We start from the raw sequence: 22,561 nt of genomic DNA, 5'->3' as shown, positions 1-22,561 counted from the left end.
GGAGAGGGGCGGAAGGTCCCGGGTATATTTGACCACACAGGACCCCGGGGTAGGTGTCTTTGCGGGTCAAATATACACAAAGGTATACATAGAGATAATAACAAATGGGGGTTTCCTAGGACTTACCTCGATGTGGTTGTTCCGATTGTAGTGTAGGTTGAGTACGCGGTAAATCTCACTGTCATTGCTTACATGGATGTCATCGGCATTCTTCATGCCTTCGCTCACAGCTTGACGGGCGTATTTCTCCATTTGAATGTAGTAAAATTCCCTGTAAACGGTGTGCAAATTCATGAGTCTCGGGAATACTAATCTTTCTGCTAAGTAATAAAAAAGGCAATTCAATATAAGCTGAAAGCTTTAATACTTTTAATTGTTGTCACCGGCAGATTTCTCCCTCACAGGTCATAGGGGGAACACAAGCACACAACAACAACCAAAACCTACCCCCAACATAGAGCGAGAAACTTGAGGCCATGATTACGCCAATTAAAATATGAAGATCTTTTGATGATCCTGCACTAGAAGTCATACTGTACACACACACACACACACTTCGGCCCTTCTGAAGTAGCGCTCGGAAGTGTCACCATAGACTATGGCTGCGGGAACTAACCAACACCTAAAGTGGCACAAAAACAGGCTAGCGTGCGAGAAGCAAGCAACCGCAGGCATAAATGCATACGAGAAGTAGCACTTGAGTAGCGCGCCCGTACAAGCCAGTAGGTAAACGGTCCCACCAACCCACAAAGATTCCGCTCCCAGGGTTCGCTACGCTTCACCTCGCGACAAACATAAGCCCCACCGACCGACAACGGCTACCCTCGCGGTGCCATGGAGAGACCTGCGGCGAGGCGTCAAAGCAAGAGAAATACTGTCAGGCATCTCCAACGCCAATGCTAATATTATGCTTTTCTCTTGCGTCTTGACGCCTTCGCAATGATGTCGTGTTGTGTTCACACATTCCTGCATGCAAGAGTGTCCCGTCCATATGCCCCTGCAGCGAGCGACACATATGCAAATGGAGAGCCGGCAGCATAGACCGTGCCGCGTCACAATTCGGTCCTTCAGAAGCACCCACACTAGACGACGTCAGGACGAGAGACCGTTGTCGCCCATCGCGGGGAAGGCGCGACGTTGCGATATGCTGTAATATGTTGCACTCTTAATCATTGTTGATGGGCGTCAGCGTAGGCAGAAGTGTGCAAGCCACCATCATTTACAAATTTCCTGTACGGAGTGACATTTGTCCTTTCCTGCGCATTATTAGCGAAGGATAATTAAAGCACTTCCGGGCAAGGATAATCAGCAAATAAAAAAAAAGAGAAGGCACAACAGGCGATCGAATGAACAAGCGCGTTAATAAAACGGGCCGTAATCAGCCCTTCATTGTACGTACAATTAAACACTTTCTTGCCACACGATGGATGAAAAAATATATAACAGAAAAAAAAGTCGGATCCATACGAAAACGGGTTCGTATGACATGCACGGATATTTGCATTCTTTTGTTGCGAGTGTGAATTTTCCGGCACGTCGGTGAATGGCGCGCCAGCTCACTATCCGGAACACGGTGGAAAAGAATTGCGCCTCACGCCCACATGACACCATTGTCCTGCTGTTGTTCTTCAGCTTTTCCGGCGTTGCTCGGTTGCATTTACCGAATGCAAGCCAGAACGCACGGCCCGCAAAAGTGCATGCACAAGAAGCTAGTTAAGGCTGCAGTAGAGAGCCTTGTGGAGAGGGGCACACGGGATGCGGTACTGCACGCCCTTCCACGATCACCACCCACAATGCACAAGAGATGATGAGTTAGCGCACTGAAAAGAAAAGACACCGGAATTACCACCCTGTGCCAGTGTTATCACAGTCCTCCCGCCCGCCGGCTCGTAAGCATAATCATAATCGCTCACCGCGTGCGGCTTAGCCATGGTTCGCTCTTTTGTCGTTTATTCACTTCACATTATGCGCGATAATGTCGTTGGTCGTGTTGTGGCTCCTTGCCCATTTACGTGTCTCCTACTTCACTGAAAGCGCCACATTCTTTCCACGTTTTGTTCGCCCGGCCATGGGTGTCCTTTCTTTACGTGTGAGAACGTTTGACAGCATGCGAAACTAGACAAAACAAAAAAAAAATCTTCGGCCACATATGTGTAGGTAGGGGGTGAAAACAAAAAATCATAGCATGAGAAAAAACGTTAAGCTTTCCTCGCCGACATGGCATTGGCTTTGGCGTGCATCGTTCGTATGTCATCAAAAATTCATCACCATCCCCATTGGGGCGTATCCATAGTCACATGGAAAAGAATCCTGCATCCCTTGGGAGGAAGGATATCCAGTGGAACGAAAGGTACGGGGATAGAGAAAGGAAAAATATGAGGTCGACCAGCAAGCGTGTGTGTGTTGGCAAGAATGCAACACCATGCGCTGAAGAGCGCCACTTGCCGAGAAGGATAATCATTAATGTGCAATGATCCTTAGCAGGAATGAACAAAAAAACACGAACACTGCAACGGCTACACATGGCTAGTGTGTCAGCACACACTTGTGTGTGGGAGGAACCGAGTGGAAACCCATCGTCGAACGGAAAGCTTTCCTTTCAGTCAACTTCACCTCGGTGCCATAAAGGACCGCTGCATGGTAGGCCACTGTGTTTGCTCATGTCCTTAATATCTTTATTAATCTGAATAATTAATAGAACGCTCCTGATGGTAAGAGGCATTAATTGCAACCGTTCAACGGAAAACGGCTTCGACGACGTACAGATTTCTAACGGTTGCATTTAAATCTCACTCGTTTTGTTTCAAGGCTTGATTTTAACTCAACTATCATTAATTCTATGTGCCTTCATTATGCGTGGAACGTTTAAAAAAACCGTTTCTTACGATAAAACTTTCTCACGAATGATCGCGGAGGTGGCCGGCCGGAGACACACTGTCTCTTGCTGGATGCTTAACGGACCAAATCATTTGACTAACAGCAACCGTACGCGGTGTGTGTGCCTTACCGGGTCGTAAGAAAACAACGTTCCCATTAGAGCGATTTCTTTCTCACGCGCCGACGATGTTGTCCCCTCGCGCAAGGAACGAAATGGAACCACATTTGACCCTACCGGTTCCAGCGGCGCCTAGTCCATAAGCACGCTGCCAACGGTCAAAATCAGCGAACCGCTAATTTTTCCTCTCCCTCTCTCTCTCCCGCTCGGTTCAACGGACATTTTCCTCAACGGGCATATGCCACATTGCATTTCTTCTTGTTGCAAGGGAAAGAAAGAACGAAACACCGAAAGAAAAGGAAACGAGGGGAGGGCGATTAATCAACCACCAGTTCCCAGCCGAAAATCGGCCGTTAACAGTGAAGAGAAATTAAAAGCCATCAACCGACCTGTAGGTTTTTCGTACGGAAAGGCCACAATTCGGAAGACGTTCGTGTGCAAGTTTTCTCTCGGCACTCGGAAAAATCAAGGAACCAAGGAAGAAAGGGTCCCTGAAGACAAAACAAAAGAATAAAAAAAAAGGAAAACAGTTCACAACCAACGGATAACGAACATTTTCCCCCTCACGTGTGTTGCTTTTCTTTTGCGTCGCGTGGAGAAAAACTGAATCGATAGTGCACCGGGCGGAACCAGGCCAAGAGTAATGCACACACACGACACCGTCCACCAACCCTGGCGACGATACAGGAAATTTAAATACCCTTATAATTCCCAGTGTGGTAGCGTTTTTTCCTTCCTTCATCTCTTCGGTATCTTTTATGTGTTGTGTCTTTTCCATCCTTCCCCCAACGGGTAAAGGGCGCGAACGCTTACGGCGGGGGTAAAGAGTTCTTGGGCAGCCGACTTTCGGTGTGACTTGCTGATGATAATTGCCGGTTTGCCGGAGAGCCAGGGAGGTGACAAAGCCCCTTGCCCAGAAAACGGCTCGATCGTAAACTTCCGGAGCCAAATCTTCGGCGACGATCGGAGGCAGAAGTGCAAGGATAGGAAGAAAGAAATAGGGAAGAAAAAAACCAGCTGACTCCGAAAGGACGGTGCTGTACGGTTCGAAGTCGCATGGCACAAACGATCACGATTTACCCAGTCTTAGGGACGCGCCCGGACGAGAGAGAAAAAAAGGGACTGGGACCAGTTGTGCGAACTAAACAATGGAAAGAACTGCGTCTTAAAGACGCAAGCTGTAGTCGAAAGGATGCCTGCAGTAAGACGGCCCTGCATATGCCGGATGAAAGCCAAGACGTTTCGGGAAGAAAGAAACACAAGTTCCCCCTTCGATTGCAAAGGTAGCAAAAGGTACATCCAAACGATGCACGGTTTTGATTTAGCTCCTTGTGCCGTTTGCCTTCCCATCCATCGTGACTTTGCCGGCTGCCATGGGCTTTACGTTCCCGCCAAATTTCCTCGCACACACATCCACGTGAGGGATTCGGGATGCTTTTGCTGGGAGATGATCGGCAGGTAACAGGATCATTCCTTGAGCAGCGGTACGAGAAAGTGAGCACTCCGAATCTCTAGCGATTATCTTCTTCAAAGCCGAATTCGCTAGTGATTTGGAAGATCATTTACAGTAAACCAACTTGGGAAAAGATTACCTGTATCTAGAAGAGTTAAATTTTTACCTGCGCGAGGAACCATGAGGACATAATTTCTAAAGTATCCCAGGAATGCCATCACATTCAGAAGGAGATAAAACAATTCTTCATGGTGTTGACGATTTCAAAGGATAAAACATTCGAAGGGTTTCTCACAAATATCACGATGAAAGTAATTCTCACTGTATGAAAATGAAACAAAACGCTATCTTAGTGATGCAATTCTGTTCACCTAGGAATTGCCTTCAATTCATGCTGATGCATCGCGAAAAAAACCTGACTGTACAATCTTTTCTTCAAAACTTCCCCTGCCCTAGCATTCCTAGCACTCACCTACCGGTTTTGTCTCCTTACCGTCCTAATTAGTGAAATTACATTAATTAAGCGATTTTTAATTAAGGCTCCAACTCTTTCGCCGCCTTCTCTACGACGTTTCTACCACTTCGGTCCATTATAAGCTGGGGATTCTTGCAGCCGACCATGCAAACACAAATCCTTTCCGTAGCATTTTCTTTTTTGCTTCTTTTCCTACAAAGTTCTTTTTTAAAAAGGGTTACTCCTTCCCAACTTATCCGAGAGCAAGCGCCAAGTGGTTTGCTGTGGCCCGCGGTTCTTTGTGCAACTGCACGACCCACAACAACGTCTTTTTGGTGGCGGTGTAAGAACGTTGAGCTTGCCAGAGGAACTCTTTCGTCACGGTAAGACGAGTTCGTTCAGATTCGTTCAGTGGCCTTTCAGTGGGCGTAGGCTTGTTAACGTTACAATAAAAAAAGGTAAGCATTCGACAAGACTGAGCCAAGAATATAAGGCGAATTTTTTAAGGAACTTCTTGTTGGGTAGATTACTGTTTAACCTTTCTTATAGTCAAAGTTAACAAATGTCACTAGTTTAAGCAATCAATATAAATTGAAATTTCGAAAGCGCTGGATACAGACAACGTAAAATTAAATTTCATACACAAACAATGTATATTTTGATATGTATTTCCCGAAAGAATAATACACAAACAAGCACAACGAAACATCCTAAACATTTAATCATTTAAAACCATTACCCTCCCGTGCTAAACGGCGCACCGTTTCGTTAGATAAACAAAACCCGTCGATAAAAAGCAGGTTTCGGAATTTCCACCCAAGGTAAAAAAGGTAATAAAGAAAAAAACTCCAAAACATTGACAAAATAAAATACGAAATGTGCACATAAATCCCGCTAGGATACCGAATTTTGCATGTACGCCATGTATCCCGTATGCCCGCCGCAAGCAATATATTGGATGCTACATGGGGGCAATCGCGGTGTTCCTAAAATTCAAATTGCACCACGTAGATACGCATCGCACGGTGAGGGGTATATGGCCATCGCCATCGCGCGCTAATCCCATGCACAAACGGCACTAACATAACGTAAGGCGCGCGGCGGGCTGTGGGATATCTGACCCTGTCCGGCGGCACTACTGTTAGTTATGCTTTTCTATTTATTCGGAAAAGGTACGCACATACGGCCGAACTATTGCTGCGCGCACGCACCGGAACTGGGGTGGGGATCGTACCAGAAAAATGTGAGGCTAACGGGAGAACAATCATATCTACAGCTCCACCGGCGTTCGGGGGTTCCATATGCAAAAACAAACGAGACATCAAAATGCAATAGCCTCTTCTCCTGCTGCAGTTTCCACAGCTCGAAACAGCTGTGGTTGGGGGTGTGGTGCATCGATGCATTTCCTTCCCACGATTCCCGAAAATCCGGGCTCCAAGCCTATATGTCTCTCGTGCATGTATGTGCCCGTGCGTGTCGTATGCATTTGTGAGGCTCCCGATGGGCGCCCGATCTATTGCATTTTATGTATGTGTCCCCACAAAACTTGCGCCCAATTTTTAACCCTACCCCCTTTACTCTGGATGCAACGAGCAATTGCATCGAATGCACACGAATGCACTCCTCTGCTGCGCAGTCCGGGATTTCATTAGGCTTTATTTTCGGGCCGAATACACAACCACCCGGGGAAAGCGGTGTGATGCAACTCGATACAAAATCAAGTCCAGTTTTGTATGCTTCACTATTCGCACGCCCTGACCACCCTCCACTCCTTGTGTGTATGTACTCGCGCCGTCGCCGCCGCCACCGGTTGGAAAAGCAATAGACAGTTTTTGGTCGCCGCAAGCATCCATCCTCGCCCTCGCTGCATCCCTTTTACCCAGCTTAGGAGTCCGCTCAAACATAGAATGCACGCAAAGTGCATCGATCGCCAAAGCGCAGCGCTCAAAACCGCACATTGGAGCATGGCTGTACATTCACCAAAAACTGGACGTCCGGTGCGTGCGCTTGCACGTGTGTGTGTGTGTGTATTATTTGCGTTATATGCAGCTGAGTCGATAGTCAGGGCACATTACCCGTCCACCACCGGACCCATTTGGAGGGTCAGCATCCCAAAAAAGCAGTAGGCCTTTCCGAACCACCTCCACCAACTCTATTTCTCCCACATACCTTCCGGGGGGGAGGCTTAGATCCCGGCCGTCCCCGGAATGCACCCCGGGAAAATGGACGATATATGCAAATGCACCGAACCGTCCGACGGCTTGCAGCATCATACGCATATGGGCTCGGTCCGTCCACCTCCAAGCCCAGCTGCTGTCCACAAGCGCCTAGGATGGTCTGTTGTGTGACAAAGCAGACATAATAACAAATGCTATTAATTCTAACCGAATGTGGATGCAATTTATTTCCATGTACACCCGGGCACGTACTTCAGCTTGGAGAGTGTTTTTCGGGAAAACTATTGCTGAAGCGGGTGGCTGCCAGAGGACCGATAGGCAGAATACATTCTGCACACACACAAACACACACACACGCGCACCTTGCACAAAAGCTTAGTGCCCGGGACGTGGGCCTCGCTTCCCGCCGTCCTGCCAGACTATCCTCCAAGTAAAGGAAAATAAGCGGGGGGAAAACCATGATGGAATAGAATTGTGTGCGCTTCGGAGTGTTTCGGAGTTTTTAACCTCCATGTCCCTATTGTCCTTACCCACACCCGAACGCCGTAGCGTGGCGTGCGATTTTACTTTATTGTTGGCCAAAAATGGCCTTTCACTCGAACGGTTGTCCCTTGGTAACAAAAACGGTTCCAGGGCAAACCTTTGGGCACGGGAGAGTAAACTGTTCGCTGGACCCAACCTAATCCCAACGAGGTTGTTGGGATCCGTCGGAAGGGCGACGGGATGGTGTTGGTCCAGGCGTGAGGTGGAACAATTCGGACGCGGACAAAAATTTATCAAACCGAAATAAGAAAACAACAAACCATGTATATCTTTTCCATCGCACTGTGATGGATGGGAACACTGGCCACACACCAAACTTATTTAGCTTAGTTCGTGCGCTGGAACAAGCTGTTTGCGAAGAGTGTGACATCTCGCGGCGAGCGTGCAGCGCCGGTTGAGGATATGTTAGATTTTAATGATCGATTTTCGCGATCCCTCAGAGAAAAAGGGTAGTCGCGGCGCGAGCTGAATCGATTGATAGTATATCCGAATAATTTATGACGCGAGACGAGAGACCACTGCCCTCTCCCATCAGATCATCCTATGGGTTGGGATCGCTCTGCCCTGGGAACATAACTCTTCGCGCGGAAGTAATCCCCCCCGGTGGCGGGAAAGACCAAAAAAAAGGATAGATAACCCAAAAATCAGGCTCATGTTTCACCGACGTCCCGCATTTCGCCCGGGAGGTTGTGTCATACGGGACACGATGCACGAGAGACGATACAATTGCGGTACAACACAAAGTAAATTTGCATTCGATCAATTACTACGGGGAGACTCCTTTTTTTCCGTGTCCTTTTGCCTTTTGGCCCGAGTCCGACTTTAGTTTGCAATTGTGATTCAAATTACTGAATCGAGCAAAAACCTGCATAGGGTGAGGAGGAGGAGGGGGAATCCTGCTTGCCAATCAAACGCCAATATCGAAACCTTGTTTGACCTGTGGGATATTATGTTTGATTTGACGTCGTCCCACGTCCCGCGGTAGCCGAAAGACGTATTGACGTTAAATATGTTATCAGCGGACCGCCGAAAGCTAAACACAGATGGAAAAGCTCCATTATGAGTGGGATTTTGGAGTTCCAAAGCGTATCCAAAAGGAGTAAGAAGTCGGTTCCAGTTCTGTTTCTAGGTGCTGGAAAAACTGTATCCTCGTTTCGTGAGCTAGATTATATTGTTTGACCGTATTCCGTGGACACTGTTTGACCTCGGGAGTGAAGTTGATAATTAATGTATTAATAATAAATCGAAAGCTCTCATATTGGCGACCCGAGACCATTGCCTTTTCTTGCTCCAGCGTATGCTAGGGTCAAACCTTTCAAATGTCAGCCCCTTTACCCCATCGACCAATTGGATTGATGCGAGCTGCGCATGCCATCCGAATCCGACAACCCTCCCTAGGAAAACGGGGTTGCAAACAAATCCTGCCCACTTCCGGCGTTGATTTCAATTTCATTCCTGTCGGCCCATTTCCGGTGTCTATTGAAGCGGTAGGAATCCCTCCGGTCTTGATTCCCTTGCGTTGGGATACGATCGGCGTCATAGTATGTAGATATGAAGAAGAAAACATAAAAACACTCACCTGAAGTTGGAGAACCACTTGACTAGCTGGGCGGTATTGTTCTTGTTAAACTTGATGTCCGGGAAGTACATCTTCAGCACGGCCGAGCTGGGGTATCGCACCCAGAAGAACATCAGCTTCGCCTTGCGCAGGTGCATCGGCGTCAGGGTTGACGAGTTCACCGGAGTTAAGGAACGGTTACTGATTGAAGGTGCGTAAGTGTTAATGGTTTTGCTACACGTTCTACTACCCCGCACGATGTGCTACGATGTTACGATGCACTCAGCTAGTGGATTGATCTATGTCGAGACTAATCTCCACCGGAGGACCCGCAAGAAACGATTGGCTAATTCGACACCGCTAAGGATTCCCTCGGTTCGGCTTGCAAAAGGTGGCTCGCTACAAAGTAATCTCAGCCATTGGGGTTTTATATTCTGTGTTGTGCGAATTAAATTCCTATTTCTTGATATGGTTTACCCCCCTAATGTGTGCTAGTCTCCGCGACTGAAACTATAAAAGTGTGGAACCGATTCCCAAGAATACTTTACAAAACAATATCAATGGTAGTCGCAAATCTGATTAAGAAACATCAGTACTCCCCGTACCTTGCACGTTTTTCGCCAACATACTAGACGGGTGAGGGCATTTGGGAAGTGTTTGAGGAAAGCAAATCTTATTTGTTTCTACGAAAGTGGGAGCCCTTGTGGAGGTGGAAGCTTATTTTAAAAACAAAACTCAAAAGCAAGGATTAGTTTCGACAAAGAGAAAGAAATGAAACTAAAATAATCCTTTTGGAAAGCGAGTCCGGAGAACCGTAACATAAGACCAACCCTGTAGCTGTGTGGTGCGTGATCGTTGTGAAAAACAAGAAAAAGGAATCGATGCTTACGCTGCAATGGAACTGTCAATAAGTTGCATATTTGAAAAGGATATAGTAGGCTCCATGCCGTTGTACGAGATGTCCGCGGACGTGCAGTCCGAGTTGCGATCGGTGACATCCATCGACGCCTTGATATGTCCGTAGTCGGGCGAGTTGCCGTGGTGGGCTGCCAGCAGGGCCGGATGCAGCATCGTTGGCGGGTGGGGCAGGGGTGGCGAGTCGCGCGGATCGAACATGCCCTTGATGCCGGGCGGGCTCGACGACACCTTCATGTGGTGGAACTGCGACGGCTGGGGTCCGTGCGGGCCACCGTGCGGACCGTGCGGATTGAAGAAGGGGCTGTAGGGCGAAAAGACCTGCGACTCGTGCAGCGACGGGTTGGGGATCGCCACCGACGTCGGCAGTGAGACGGGCAGCATGGACGGGGCGCCACCGTGGAAGGACGATCGCGGTGAGGTGCACTCCGCCGGGGCCGACTCGCCCTTCATCGTGCTGGCCGATTGGCTATTGAACTGGGCTTGCGATTGCTGCTGCTGCTGCTGAGCTTGCTGTTGCTGCTGCTGAGCTTGCTGTTGCTGCTGCTGCTGCTGTTGTTGTGACTGAACCTGCTGCGGTGGTGCCTGTTGCTGAGGAGAAGTCACCTGCGACTGTTGCTGCGCTGACTGCTGGTTGTTGTTCTTGCTGCAACTGTTGTTGTTGTTGTTGTTGTTGTTCAGGGTGTTGGCAAGACAACTACCGTTCGTACCGCCCAAAGCATGCTGCGACTGCTGCGATTGCTGTTGCTGCTGCTGTTGCTGCTGCTGTTGGTGTTGTTGTTGAGATTGTTGTGAATCAACCTGCACCTGAGGCGCGGACGGCAGGATACCGTCCTGGGCTAGAATTCTACTCACTGTTCGGGGCGTGATGCGCGTGTCGGTCACCTTATGGCGCTTCTTCTTCGGCGTCACCACGAGACTGAGGGCCTCGTTCTGCTCGGGATTGTGCTCGCGCGGTTCCGGCGGCGGCAGGCAGAAGGGATTCACCTGACTGGGCGGGCCGCCGAGGGCCTGGTTCATCGAGTTGTACAGCGCGGCCGCGGCGACCGAGTTGATGTTCTGCGGCCCCTTCGGCGGTTGGAACATGGCTGTAGAGGAAGAAGGACGTACATGAGGAGGCATGTTGAGCGAGTTCATACCGGCCGCGCCACCGGGTTGCTGTTGCTGTTGCGGTGGCGGCGGTGGCGGCTGCTGCTGCTGCTGACCAACACCGAGCGTTTCGTGCGAGGGTCCCCCATTCGGAACGTGCATTGGTCCCAGGGCGCCCATCGCCGGGAAACCGGCGGGTCCGTTCAACCGGGGACCGTTGGGTGCGACGTTGGGTGGCTGCGGCGGGCCGGACCCGGGCACCGGTGCACTGTTAAGACTAGTGGTACTTAGCATAGGCCCATTACCTGACTGACTGGCAGCTCCGCGCTCCGCCTGACTGATCTTCGTCCGGGGCGACTTGCGATCCAGCAGCTGCGAGGCCATCAGCAGGTCCTTGTTCAGCTGCTCGGCGGCGGCTGCGGCCGCCTCCGACTGCTTGCCTAGAAACCGACGCTGGTGCACGAACCGTGTCACGATCGAGTCGACCAGGTTCGACAGCGAAGCCGTAATCTCCGTCTTCAGCACGTCGGCCAGCCCCTCGAGGTCCGTCCCGGACATGGGCGCGATCGAGCTCGCGCTCGAGCGCATCATGTTGAGCCGGCTCGTCAAATCGGAGGGAATCGTCGGACCCTTCGGCATCGGGGGCAGATGGCCTGCCATCGGCACCGGAGCCGTCACGTGACTCGATGGTGGCAGCTGTATCGCGGCGGGTTGCGCCTGCTGCTGCGGGGGCGAATGCTGCTGTTGCTGCTGCAAAGCCGACTGATGCTGCTGCGACACCGAGTGCGGATGCTGTTGTTGCTGTGGCGTCGATTGCAGTCCTCCCTGCGGTTGCTGCTGGGGCGGTTGCGGGAGTGCCGGCGGAGAGTGCTGCTGCACCGGGAGCTGCGTCTGGGGCTGCGGATGTTGAACAGGCGATTGTAGCATTGGCTGAGAAGTTTGACTTTGCACCAGTGGCTGCTGCTGCTGTTGCATTGTTACTTGCGGTTGAGTTATTACCTGTGACTGAGGATTACTGCTGGCATTCCGATCTGGCATGCTGGGTGGCTGCGCTTGAGACATTACCTGAAGCTGCTGTTGCTGTTGTTGCTGCTGTTGCTGCTGCTGAGCTTGTTGCTGCTGCTGCTGCTGGAGCAACTGCTGATTGGTAGCCTGCAAATTTCTTTCCGCTTGCTCCGCCTTCACCAACCGTGCTTCCTGCTCGAGGAAAAGCTTCTGATACATGGCAGCCGCATTGCTTATCTGCTGACTGTGCTGCTGGTGTTGCTGCTGCTGTTGCTGCTGCTGGTGCTGCTGCTGGTGTTGCTGCTGCTGCTGTTGGCTCATTGTCTCGTGAGGGATCGTAGCTGCTGCAGCCGCCGCCTGTTGCATATGCTGCAGGAATGGATGCGTTCCGTTGAATCCACCCGCTTGCAGCGCCGCATGCGCGGGCGGTAGCTGACTGTGCAGCTTGGCCGACATCATCTTGCTCATCATCTGCAGCATGCTGGACGCATCGGCTGCCGCGGCCGCCGCCGCCGCTGCTGCCGCGTTCGACTGACCCTTGCCCACATCCTTCACCGGTGTGGTGGCCGTCGAGAGGCTCGCCGGCAGAAGGGACTTCTCGGGCGATAGGTCGGACGCGCTGGCCAGATCGTCCTCCATGAGGTCGCTCGTGGAGCTGTCGTCCGCAACCTCCTGGGTCGTGTCGGACTGCTGCTCCATGCGCGAGCACAATTGCACATACTTCTGCTGCATCTCGGCCAGCTGCTCCTGCATCGAGCGGAGCTGCGACTTAAGTACGTCCTTTTCCACCCGCTTCTGGTGAATGTGGGGCGTCGTCGTGATCGTTTCCACCAGATCGTCATCGTCGTCGGTGGTGGCCGGATCGGTCGCACTGTTCGTGCTGGCGGCGGCTGCTGCTGCCGCTGCGGCCGCGCTGCTGCTCAGCATGAAGTTCTGCAGCGTCAGGCCGAGGTTGAGTCCAGCGGCCGCTGCCGCCGCGTACCGCTCCGCCGCACTGTTGTCGTGCTGCTGCGGATGGTACAGCTTGCGCTTCTTGCAACCGTTCACCTGCGGCGCTTGGGACAGGATCGCCGGACTGGCACGCATCGACGACACGATGTTCTCCACGCGAGCCCGCTTCATGTTGAGCGCTTCGGGCTCGGCGCGGCCACCCTGACCCCCGATCAGTCCACCACTTCCACCGGCGCTCCCGGGCGACGGGGTTCGCTCGTCACGATCCTTATCGTCCAGGCAGCACTCGTCGATGTCCATCTCCTGCTTGGTGATGATCACGTCTCCCCCTCGACCGTGCGAGGACGCCGGGGATGGCATCGTCTCATCCACCTCGTCCGGCAGAGACGCCACCAGCTCATCGATCACATCGTGTTTCTCCTGCTTCGGGTTCATCACACCACCGCCCCCGTTCGACAGGGTTCGATCGTCACCGCCCGCCAGCAGGTCATCACATTTCGCACTACTATCACCGAGCAGGGACACTCCCTTCCCTCCATTTTGATTAGTCGCCGCCATCGCCGTCGTCGCCGAGGCCGAAGGATTCGTCGCCTTCTGTCGGGTGGAGCCTCCACCCACCGACACACCGCCACCACCCTTGCCGTGGTGATGATGCTTACTGTGGTGATGATGGTGGTGACTGTGGTGATGATGGTGCTGCTGCTGCAGGTGGTTACTACCCCCCGCGTCACTCGAGTCACTCAGCTCACCACCGTTCACCACCACTGCGGGGTTACTATTTTCACTGATCTTGCTCACGTCGAAGATCGTGTTGTTGTTGTTATTCTTGCTACCGATCACATTGTTATTGTCGGGCGATATCCGCCCGCCCTGGCTGCTGGCCTGCAGGGTGGCCCGCAGCTCCTGATCGAGCGCCAGCAGGTCCTTCTTGCCCTGGAGGATATTGCGCAGCATGTGGTGGGCCAGCTCGCTGGCCGGTGGCGTTGTAGAGTCACCGTCAAGGTCTATAACGCCACCGTCGTCGACGAGCCCGTGGCCGTTGTCCGGTTGCTTCACCCCGGACGCTGCCGCGGGGCTTCCTCGCTCCCCGCCACTCACACTCGTCACATTCGGGGGATTGTTGCTGCCGTGCGTCGCAGCCGTGCCGCAACTGTTCACGCTACTGTTGGAGCTGCTGTTGCTGCTGTTGCTGCTACTGCTGCTAGTACTGCTGCCAGTACTGCTCGTGCTGCTGCTCCGCCGATTGGCCACCATGGTCGGCGTGGGCACCACCTCCGGCACTCCACTACCACCGCCGTTCAGCGTACTCGCAGTATTCGCACTTCCACTGTGATTGCTAGCCACGGCAGCACCGCTGTTGTTGTGGCCGCTGCCGGTATTCGTATTGTTGTTATTGTTCGTGTTCGTATTGTTGTTGTTCAGATTGGTCGCACTCTCGAAGCCGAGCTTGGCGGCACTGACCACACCACTAGCACCGTTCACTAAGCCGCCGACACTGCCGTCCAGTGTCATTCCGGCACCATCGTTGCTGTTGTTGTTGATGCTGCTACTGGTGTTGGCATTGGCGCTGGCGTTGCCAGCCGCAATGCTGCTGCTGATCCCGGCCGCGGCAGCCTCGATCGCCGAGAGCATGCTGAGCGTGTCCGGGTCTGTCGCGTCCTGGGCCTGCTTCACTTGTCGGCCGAGCAGTTCGTTGAGCATCTTGCTAGCGGCCGCCGGTCCGTAACCGCCGGGACCGAATAGTCCACTGAAGTGTTGCTGCTGCGCCTGGCTAAAGATAGCCCCGTATAGACCGCCGCTCATGAAGGACGGCCGTGCACTGAAGTTGGGTATCGAGGAGTAGCTGTTTCTTGGTTCCCCTGCGTCCACGCGCTGTCTGCTTCGCTTCGCGCTGCTGCTGCTGCTGCTGCCGTTGCTGCTGTTGCTGTTGCTGTTGCTGTTCGTCACTACGGTCGGGTCGTTCTTTAGCAACTTATCGACGTACAAACCGAAAGAATCAGAGTCTTCCTCCGATGACATCATAAGCAGGGGAACGATGCACGAACAGCCTGCTGCCGCTGCGAACGACGACGGCGACGGCGACGACGACGGCGACGACAACAACGACGACGACGACGACGACGGCGACGGCGACGGCGAAGACGACGGAGGCACCTACCACCACCACTGAAAATTCGACCGCCTTCCCGGTGGTGGGGGAAATTTTCCCCTCCCCGGTGCCACGCACACTATCAACCGCTAGGGCCTTCCGCTGCTGTTGCCGTTCCTTTTCCTTTTCCTTCGCACGCTGATTCCTTCCGGTCGTCTTTTTCCCACTGCCGCACAACGACAAGCCCCTTCCAGTATCCGAACGGTCGCTTAACCCGGCTTTAGCTTTCCCCTTCCATTGCATGGGCCTGCGCGGGTGTGCGAGCGGGACCACGGGAACAATGCACAAAAAGAGGAGAAAACGAGAACAAGAGGGAGAGAGAGAGAAAGAGAAAAGCATGAGCGAGAGAAGTAAGATTGTCGTTAGTTTAGTTTTGTTTCCGTTTTTTTTGCCGTGTCCTTGTTTTGTTTGGATGAATGAGGACGAACATTCGAGCTGCTTGCGCGTGCTGGAGAAGAACGGAAGATGGATGAACGGCGACGAGGAAGAATGAAGAACGACGCACCGGAGAACGAACGCTACCTATCCATATGAAGACACGGCAAGGAACAATCTATTCCTGGGAAAATGTCCTTTGATGCTTGTTTTGCTAAATGAAGGACGTCAGTTTTATGATGGTATTTTTTGGAATTACTATTTATTATTATTAATAATTTTTTAATCTTCCTACAATGAATTGATCGAAGCTGATATAATTTTATTTTAATTCAAGAATCATTTTTAAGAGCAGCAAAAACTCACAGAAGTTCAAAATTTTACGAAAATGTCAAATATTCACGATGCTGATCCGGCAAAAGTTTCAATTCAATCCCCTTCCATCATCGGTAGAGCTCACGAATTCGACCAGATGGATGCACACTGCTTCAGACAATCAACGACGGCAGGACCCTTCGATCCCGGGCCCTTCCGCCGTGGCATGGGGGAAATAGAAATTGTCGATGCACACCTGGAACAGCACCACCCGAGTCGATCCCTTCCGTTTCCACCGTCCCGTACAGAGGCAGCACCTTTGAGGAGCAGAAAAAAGGTACAGAGAACCAGCGCCTCGATCGCATGCAACACCGCGTCCTGCAGGATAAGGTAACGTGTGTGTGTATGTATGTGTGTTTGAGTGCGAGAGGGAATCGAAACCGAAAGGAGCGCTATGGAATTGCTCCTCCGAAGGCGAGTCAGCTGTTGTTGGTTGGCGTCTCCTACCCAAACACACCCAGGCGCCTTCTAATTACGCTCCAATGTGTGTCTTATAAATATCAATTTAACTGCCTCGAATGGTACTGGCCATCCTCCGCACACAAGAGCCGGCAACACTTAATTACTCGCTCGCTCGTCGTTCGGGCCGTTCGCGATTCGCAGTCTTTTAAAGCGGTCTGTGGCCACAAGTTCCATCGCTTATCCCAAACACTGCGCGCGTTGTGAACCGAGCTTGGGTGACGCCACCCCAAACAAAACCTGAGTCATCATCGCGATGCTGATGCGCGCGGTCAGCCTCCGATTACGAAACTCATCAAAACATTCGTAAATTGGATAATAAAACGGCTCCTTCCCCTCGGGCGGGGTTGCTTCTTGATAAGTTGGCGTCTTCCGAGGCGATGGGTAATGGCATTTGCGTACACCACGTCCCCCTCCCCGCCGGCCTACCCTCCCCGGTCGAAGACGTGCGGACTCTGGTCAGCATCAAACGATCCAAACGATACGAACGAACAGTGATATCATTGCGATTGTCCATGCGCCTTCACCGCGTTTGGAGGACGGGGTGGAGACAATCCAGTTCACACTTCTTTTGATGACTTCTTCGATGGTCTTATTTAAGTGCATCATTGCCCATCAAGGCGCGTCTGTTTCTGCTTCACACTGGGACGCCACGGCGTGGACAAAGTATTTGATTCCGTTGCGGGAATCGGGTCAGCATTGTGAGGAGTTATTTTATGGATACATTAACAGAAAGCGTGTGAATCAAACGTTTCTATATAGATGCCTATCACGTCCTCACGTCTGTTTATAAAAAAAAAACGTAAACTTAGAAAAGTTCGTTAATGTCGTTGCACCTCCATGGGGAGGAGAAAAAGAACCCATTCCAAACGTCTTGAGACGACCGTTACAGTTTTGCTTGGTTGCGCACCGTGCTTTCTTCCCGCAACGGCAAAAGGTGCACTATCGGTTATGGTGAATAAAAAAAGGGAACCGTCAAGAAGGGCGACTTTCTTCAAGACGTTGCCGGTTTTTCCAACGGGTGCGAAGGGTCGCAACGCCGCAACGTCTTGGAACGTGAAGGAATCTTCAAACTCGCCACGGAACGGTGCGCCGTACCGAAATTGTTGTGCTCGAGGGAAGGGAGGGTTCGCAAACGCATATGCCACTTTTTTTTTTTTATTCAGGAGGGTGTTGCTGTTGTTGGTGACTTGAAGGAGTCGAGGAGTCGAGGACAAGGCGAGTGAACGGAAATGGAATAATTGCAGGTTGTGCGTTCCATTTCGGCTTGTGTCGCGTGCGAGAATAATATGTTGTCGCCGATTTCTCAAGATACTTATCACTTGCCAACGGCCGTTTTTTAATTTTATTTTGTACGGAGATCCCCCTTTTTGAGCTCCCCATCTCGATTCGGTTGAGATTTTCTCCCCCATGCCCTTGATTGGTGTTCATATTTCAGTGGTTTATTTGTTCGCTTTTTCGCCAAACGGTTACACTCGTTTTCGTCTATTCTTTCCGTTAAACAGAAAATGTTGAAACGATTTTGGAAGTCACCGGAATGTAAAGAGAACGTGCATCAACAATGGACGGGAAACGTAACACGCATGACGCAGGGCGCGCCCCCTTCGAGACGAACCTGAGACCTCTGCGAAATCAAACCGAACACATACACACACACACACGCCCCCTCGGGGGGCACACGCACTTGTTTGTCTTCCTTTTCGGGAGTCCTTCCGCTAGACCGAGACACTCCAGAAAGGACACAAGCGAGTGCGGTTCCGAAAGTGCAAACGATATCTTCCAGAGAAAGAAAAGAAGGAGGGAGGGAGGGCATCGGGATGTTTTTGTGGTCGAAGATGTTATGGTTTTTAAACGCCGGCCACCGGGCGGGGTTTCTTCCCCTTTGGTACACACCACACTTCGGGTTCGCCGTCCGCACGTCCGGAAGTGTTGATTATTATTAATTCTCCCACAAGGCGACGCATGACGGGCAGAAGAGCGGCTCGAAGATAAACTTTCGACCAAACCGCAACGATGCACAATACCGTGCGAAAGGAAGTATCATGCCCGAAAAGTGTCTCCTTCCGCTCGGAAGGAGCCTGATCGTGCGAATGAGAATGATGATTTGATTGGATCATATCATATCACTGGTGGTTTATATTTTTCTTTCTGTTCCTCCGTTCTTCAAAGATGCGCTTTCTTACGATTTGCATTTTCGTTCTCACGTGAAAAGAAACTGCCATCCTTTGTTTCGTGAGGATTTTCTTCTTTCCTTCCCTCCTTTTGACCATACTTTTCCGTCGCTTCTAACTGATTTTGAAAATCGAACCGGGATCGAAAATATGCTGGTTGACAAAAGATAAAATTAGGGGTACGAGGGATGTACCGCGTTGCATCTTATGCAATTCCAGCATAACAATGCAATGCAGTACTGGTCAAAGAAAAAAAAAAACTACTGAAATCCTACCCATAGCCTTGCCTTTTTCCCGTAAAGGCAGCGTAACTGCAAACAATTATCAATTAGATCTAATTAAATTTCCCTTTTGACGAGATTTATTTGGCAGTACCCTTTGTTTGTGTCTTAACCGCTTTCATGATTTTGTTGCAGTTGACGTCCGTTTTGTACGGTTTTTTTTCTCCATTCTTCTTCTGCTTTCCTCCTACATCCATCGAGCAAGTGCAGTGATCGGTTGAAAAGGAAAAGTGCATAGGCAGCACTTTGTGCTGGTCTCAACTGGTCGGTCGCTGTACGCATCTTCAAGTTCAATTAGCTTCAATTGAAAGGAAACATGACAGATTTTGGCCTTTTCGGTTTCCTTGCTGGCTTTTTTCATTTTTTTTATCTTTCAATCTTCCCCTTTTGCTTTGTTTCAAGCGTTTCAACCCGTCGTTCGGTTGCTCGCGCGAGCAGTTCCGTGCAGTAATGTTTCTGATTAGCCGTAATGCATGTTTTGTCGTTCGCGTCCCTTGTTTTACGATTGCTGGGCATGTGCTTCCGGATCTGGCCACGATGGTGGTAAAGGAATCCAGCGGAAAAATCATTTTAAAAGGTTATGTGACTTGTCAATCCAGTTGGTTGGGTTTGTTATTTGCCATATTCTTTGAAACAAATTCTTACCTAATAAAATTGGAAATTATGTTACAGGTAACTTATGTTTAGAATTTAAAACATTAATTTTAACATAACAAAATAACGATTTTCAAATCACCAAATCGCACATTCAGGCAAAATCAAAAAGTATAGCACGAAGAACTCACTTGTTTTCTTCAACCCTTGCATCTTTCCTGCAGGTGAACTAAGTACAGGAGTTTATTTTAAACAAACAGCGGTAAGAAATAAGGGAAACCCATTTAAAAACACCCTCCCTTCCATGTACAGACACGCCGGCATCAATACCAGACCAGACGTGCACATACTTTAAAAAAATCAAGGGCAGCATTCACCCCTTCCGTGCGATTGTCTTGAGTTGCCCCGTTCTTGCGACACGCGTCTTTCGACCGGGATTCATAAGGATAAGGATCCTGTTCATTCCTCCTTTCCAACCAGCCTCTTAAAACCTCTCCCCATCCCCCATCTCTCCAGGCGCCTAATACTGTCGATGATCGGTGCAATATAGCATCGGGACGAATACAATGCAGATATGTACAGCAGCAGCGATGATGGTGGTCGTAATGTAGCCTTTTCCGCAATGTAAATGAATGATGGAGATTGCACGAAAGGATTGCACAACCACCGAGGGTGGCGAAGGAAGGGGACTAACTTTGATCGCGCTTTGGGGTGGGACGGAATGGATGGGAGGGCCACGTGAAGGTGCAACAGACCGCGGAGCAGCGCATTCACAAACGTAGGGAGGGGGTAGGAGGAAAAAAGGAAATGAAAGGGAACCGAAACGAAACTCGGCAAGGAAATCGTCCAAAGATTGCACATTGCGAGAAGCGAGTAATTAAAACTCATAAGTTCATTCTGCACGGTTTATTCATCACATCATCGTCATCGTATTTATCGTCCTAGTCGTCGTCGTCGTCGTCGTCGTCGTCTGCGACCCCATCATCAACGTGGGTGTATAACAGCGTGGGGTGTATGTGTGTGTGTTGTTGTCGAGCTCCATCTTCGCTTTCTGTCGAGCTCCATCTCTTCTACCAACATCGGACTGTTGAACGTTCTCGAAAGGAAAAGCTAACCCCGACCGAGCCCATGATGAAGAAGGATATCTCTGTGGATCCCAGCGCTCGGAGGTCTGGGCGTACCATATCTTGCCGATGGCTTGCACAGTGGCAATGGAGTCCTTGCACCGTCCGTTTTGTGAGGAGAGAAGGGTGGGCCGCTTGGGGGTGGTGTGTAAGAAATGCAACCGTTAGCAGAAAGCAAGAAAAGCCCGAAGGAAATTATTGCAACGCCAGGCTGCAATTGGAAACTGCGAATGCGAAGGAATTGAAGGACGGGGACGGGGTGTGGCGAGTGGGGACAGGGCCTCCTCTCCTTCCATTTCCCACCCCCGCCACAACGATGGAAGGATTTGAAAGAAGCGGAAGAAAAGGAAAAACCCCAGAGCCAAGCCAGGCCACGCCGAGAAGGCAAATATGCACAAGTTCTTCTGGTTCTATTTGAGTTGGATCTTTGCAGCGCTTGGTTATCAACATTTCAGCACACATTCACGTCCCAACGGCCCCGTGTGCCATTAATACGTCCCGTTTTTCCTTCACCCACCCCCTCTCACACACCACCCCTTGCCCTTGGGCGCTTGGAAGGAGGAAGAAACATCCTAAGCCATTCATATAAGGTTTCTTATGCAACCGAGGCAAATAACTAGGACCCTCGGATGGATCCCACCCCGCCCTCGCTTCTCCCTTTTCAACCACAAAACATACCACCCCCCCCGGTGGGTGGATTTTGTGCAAGGGAAAGGCGAATATTCTTATCCTACACGCTGTTCGCATATCGTTCGGTTCAGCTTAGCTTGTCTTGGATCTCCAAGGGTTTTGGGGGCAAAGGCCCGGGACAGTGCGAGTGCCAAGAAGACGGGGCAATTCTCCAGCGACCCCGTTCCTTGTGGCCACGACGCGGTGGAGGGCGATTATTACGAAGAACTTTGTTAATGTGTCCATGTTTACGTTCATTTCCACGTTGTTTGCGTGTGGTTAGATGTGGCGCGTCCGTATTAAGTATAAAATAATGAATAAATATGCATCTCAGGCAACGAGGGCGCTGACACATTGTGGCTGTGTGGTGAAAAGAAACAGCGCTGTCTGTGTGAGGCGGACAAATTAAAAGTGATGAGCATGGAAAGTTGTTCATTCCATTTTTCTTCTCTTCCATACAAATGGTTCAACGCTATTTCCACTAAAGTAATATTATTTTCCATCGTTTAGTGGATGTAATCTACAATAATTTTCTTCAATTTTTACCGGAAGCTATTTGCACTAGCGAGACAAATGCATCGGCAGTCGGAATGGTATTGATGGAACGTCAACATTGTGACTTTCTTCATGCTGAACGATTTGTCAGCGGTTGACGGGATGGAAAATGTTCCATCATGCAGCTGTTGTGGCCTGCGTTTTTCCACCCGGTAGATATGCAGCAGCAAATTACGAATTCCGTCTACAAAATGCATAAAAAGAGGAGGCCGTGGATCAAACTGGGCCGGATTCGGCGGGACAGTCAATCTCGGCTCTAGCTAGCCCTTCGTAATAATTTGCCGTACGTACGGATCGGCGGTTTGTGAACGCATTTTTCTCATTTTTAGTCAGTCATAGTCTTTGTCACGGACATGGATGGAAAATTGTGTAGCTTGGGAAATAAGTAAAAAAACATCTTTTTTTTAGGCCCACGCCGAGTGGGTGGAAATGCTGGACCCGGGTGCAATCCACGCGTACTGCGACGAAATTGAAGAACCGGAAAATGGAAATGCAACCAAAAAATACAGCATCGCAAGCGTGTTCGCTGCAATGGACATTTTTTTTTAGAGTCGCATAATTTTTTTCCCGCCCTTCTGCTGCTTCGTTTCGTTTCGTTTTCGTCGCCCTTTCCTCCCAATCGCAAACGGTTGGTGGAGGGGGAGTTGTTTTATATAAATTTTTATGTAC

The 22,561-nt window shown here is 50.6% G+C and overlaps 1 protein-coding gene across 1 annotated transcript in view; it reads right to left on the bottom strand.

The window, feature by feature from the left end:
- Positions 1–22,561, bottom strand: part of LOC131259498 (homeobox protein prospero) — a 61,492-nt gene that overhangs the window by 2,164 nt on the left and 36,767 nt on the right. The window contains exons 3-8 of the mRNA XM_058261002.1: positions 13,860–15,536; positions 11,490–13,748; positions 10,666–11,183; positions 10,070–10,635; positions 9,202–9,381; positions 127–271 (exon numbers count right to left, since the gene is read on the bottom strand). Of these exons, the coding sequence (XP_058116985.1) occupies positions 127–271; positions 9,202–9,381; positions 10,070–10,635; positions 10,666–11,183; positions 11,490–13,748; positions 13,860–15,162 (4,971 nt within the window). The 5' untranslated portion in view covers positions 15,163–15,536. The remainder of the gene's footprint in view (positions 1–126; positions 272–9,201; positions 9,382–10,069; positions 10,636–10,665; positions 11,184–11,489; positions 13,749–13,859; positions 15,537–22,561) is intronic.

This window comes from Anopheles coustani, chromosome 3, assembly GCF_943734705.1.
Source record: "Anopheles coustani chromosome 3, idAnoCousDA_361_x.2, whole genome shotgun sequence".
Lineage (NCBI taxonomy): Eukaryota > Metazoa > Arthropoda > Insecta > Diptera > Culicidae > Anopheles > Anopheles coustani.
This window is presented reverse-complemented; position numbering and strand designations above follow the sequence as displayed.